This window comes from Aureococcus anophagefferens, assembly GCF_000186865.1.
Source record: "Aureococcus anophagefferens unplaced genomic scaffold AURANscaffold_55, whole genome shotgun sequence".
In the NCBI taxonomy this organism is placed as follows: Eukaryota; class Pelagophyceae; order Pelagomonadales; family Pelagomonadaceae; genus Aureococcus; species Aureococcus anophagefferens.
Genome location: NW_008705608.1, coordinates 124,364 through 127,464, shown reverse-complemented (window position 1 = coordinate 127,464; position 3,101 = coordinate 124,364). Strand labels below are relative to the sequence as shown.

The 3,101-nt window shown below is 75.1% G+C and overlaps 1 protein-coding gene across 1 annotated transcript; it reads left to right on the top strand.

The window, feature by feature from the left end:
* Positions 1 to 1,702: 1,702 nt before the first annotated feature.
* Positions 1,703 to 2,440, top strand: AURANDRAFT_33836 (hypothetical protein; the record flags this gene model as incomplete). Its single annotated transcript, XM_009043481.1, has 1 exon — positions 1,703 to 2,440. A coding segment is annotated over one exon (738 nt), but the record flags the coding sequence as incomplete, so codon positions are not given.
* Between the last annotated feature and the right edge of the window lie 661 nt (positions 2,441 to 3,101).

Sequence of the window (3,101 nt, the reverse complement as noted above, 5' to 3'; positions counted from 1 at the left end):
GGGGGGGGGACTTGTTTGGGACGCCGGGAGGCTACGAGAGAGGTACGAGGTGTGAGTATGACGCGTGGCGAGTGTGCGGTGAGCGTGGAAGGTCGAAAAGATGGCCAGGCGTTGAACGATTCTCGCCAGCGCTGACGCCTGCGGACCCCCCGGCCTGGGTTGGCTCGAGCGTAGCCTAAGCTATCCTGGTAGCTTCTCGCACGTCTCTCTCCGCAGGGGAGGGGCGTGGTCTACTCAGGTCAGGCTTAACCTCGCTGGTCGGGCCCCGGGCGCCGCGCACGAGAACGCGCGCGGTGCCGCCGCGGGGCCGTCATGGGTGGGGGCCGGCCGGGCGCTCGTCGCGCGGGCTACTTCGCGCATCACTTGCCCGGCGCCGTCGCCGCGCCCGCCTTCGCGGCCGTCGCCTGGATCGCGGCGCGGAGGCCCGCGGCGTCCGCGGGCGGCGCGGCGTCCGCGGGCGCCGCCGGCCGCCGCTTCGCGTTCCAGGGGTCGCGCGCCGCGTCCGCGAGCGCGCGGTCGACGTCGACGTGCTTCCGGACGTGCGCCGCGCCCGCGTCCGCGTCGACGCCCGCGTCCGTCGCCGCGGCGTCGCGGAGGCCCGCGAGGGCGTCGGAGACGGGCGCGACGCCGTAGAGCGCCAGCCGCGACGTCGCGAAGTGCGCGGACAGCGGGCCGAGGACCGCGTCGCGCGCGTAGAACCCCTCCGCGGGCGCGTTGTTCAACACGCAGCCGAGGACGGGCACGCCGGCGTGCTCGAAGTAGGTCGCCGCGAGGTCCACGGCGTCGACGGCGCCGCCGACGCCGCTCTTGGCGACGACGACGACGGGCGCGCGGAGCCGCGCGGCGACGGCCGCGTTCGACGTCCCGCAGATGCTCCCGACCGCGGGGAAGCCGACGCCGTCGACGACGAGGAACTTCTTGCCCGCGGCGACGCGCGCCGCGGCGCGCTCGCAGCGGTCGAGCCAGTCCTCGGACGTCCCCGCGCGCCCGTCGAGGAACGCGCGCCTGCGTGCCAATCGACCGGTGAGCCGGGACGTCGGGGCCAAACGAGCTCGGTCGCACATCGAAGTCGATTCGGCTGATTTTCGGACGAATCGATGACTCTCATCGAGTTCTCGAAGCACGGCCGAAGGACGCGTGTCAACTATTCGACTACGCGCGCATGGAGGTCGGGTTGAATCGTCGATTCGCACGCGGACGCGCGCGTGAAGCCGGCGTAGTAGACGAGCGGGCAGTCCGCGCCGGCGACGCGCGCGACGCCGCGGGCGTCGCACCAGCGCGCGACGCCGTCGAGCCGCTCGTCCTGGGTCGCCGGCTTGATGTAGGCGACGCTCCCGGCGCCCCAGCGCTCGGCGAGGGCGCTGAGCAGGCCCAGGCACACCGTGGACTTGCCGGCGTGCGACGCGGCGCCGGCGACGAAGATGCGGTGCGCCGGCGCGCCGTCGCGCGGCCAGACGTCCGACGCGAGGTCCGACGCCCAGGACGGGTCGAGGGCCAGGGCGGCCATGGCGCGTTGGCGTCGCGTGAGAGCGGCCCAGACCGCGGCCTCGTGGCTGCTGCAGCACTCGACTCGCAGCCAGCGTTGCCCTCAACTTGAGGCTCAAGCAGAGGCAGCCCGGCTCATCTGCCCGTCTCCGTCGCGTCTCATAAACCGCGGCGAACCGTCGCAGCGGGAGTCGGCGCCCGCGCCGCGCACCCCGCCATGGGCGCGGCGAAGCTCCACGAGTGGGTCGCGTCGCCGGCCGTCGTCACCTGCGTCGCTTTGGGCCCGCGGAGCCACCAGGTGCTCGCCTCCGGCGGCGAGGACAAGCGCGCCAACGTCTGGCGCCTGCGGCCCGGCGACCCGGGCGCGCAGAACGTCTGGAGCCTGGGCGGCAACTCGTCGCCGATCAGCTGCCTGTGCTTCGACGACGCGGAGAACACGCTCGTGAGCGGCGCGCAGGGCGGCAGCGTCCGGCTCTACGACTTGACCGAGGGCCGGTGCGCGCGCGCGCTCAACGGCCACCGCAACGAGGTGCTCTGCTGCCACACGCACCCCTTCGGCGACTTCCTCGCGTCCGGCGGCGCCGACGAGGCCGTGCGCGTCTGGGACGCGCGGAAGAAGTCCTGCATCCAGACGTACAAGGGCCACGGCGGCGAGGTCGACTCGCTCAAGTTCTCGCCCGACGGCCGCTGGATCGCGTCGGCGAGCCGGCGCGACGGGCTCGTCCGGCTCTGGGACCTGACGGCGGGGAAGCTGCTGCGCTCCTTCGCCGCGAATGAGAAGTCGGGCACCTGCCGCGCGACGAGGCTCGAGTTCTCGCCCTTCGAGTTCGTGCTGGCCGCCGCGTGCTCCGACCGGCGCGCGCGCCTCTTCGACCTGGAGACCTGGAGCGAGCTCGCCTGCACGCCGCCGGAGACCGCCAACGCCAAAGCGCTCTGCTTCTCCCGGTCGGGCAAGTCCGTCGTCTGCGCGACCGACCACGGCGCGAAGCAGTGGGCCTGGGACGCGCCCAAGCTCCGGTGCCTCGAGAGCGAGGACCGCGGGGCCTGGGACGGGCTGCAGCTCGTGCGCGCGGCGTCGCACCGCGCCGTCGCCGCCTGCTGCGCCATGAACTTTGTTTCCGTGTGGTCCGTCGCGCTCGCGGACGACGAAGCCGACGAGAACGCCGCGCCGCCGGCGAACGCCGCGGCGCCGAAGCGCGACGAGGCGGCCGTCCCCGCGGCGCCGGCGAAGAAGGACGACTACGAGGACGACTTCCACGACTTCGTCGAGGAGGCCGCGGCGGAGCCGCCCGAGGCGCCGCCGCCGCGGCGCGGCGGCGCGACGCCCGGCGCCCGCGACGCGCCCGAGGCGTTCCCGCCGGACGACGAGGCGCCGGCGCCCGGCCCCGCGCCGGCGCCCGCGCGGCGGACCGTCGCCGAGGCGCCCGCGCGGCGGATTGTCGCCGAGGCGCCCGCGCGGCGGACCGTCGCCGAGGCGCGGCCGCCGCCGGAGGCGAAGGAGGCAGCGCCGCGCGACGACGCGCGCCTCTCGACGACGGCCTTCTTCGACCGCTTCGGCGGCGCGACGCGCGACGACGCCGCGCCGACGGCGGCGCCGCGCGACGAGCACCTGCGGA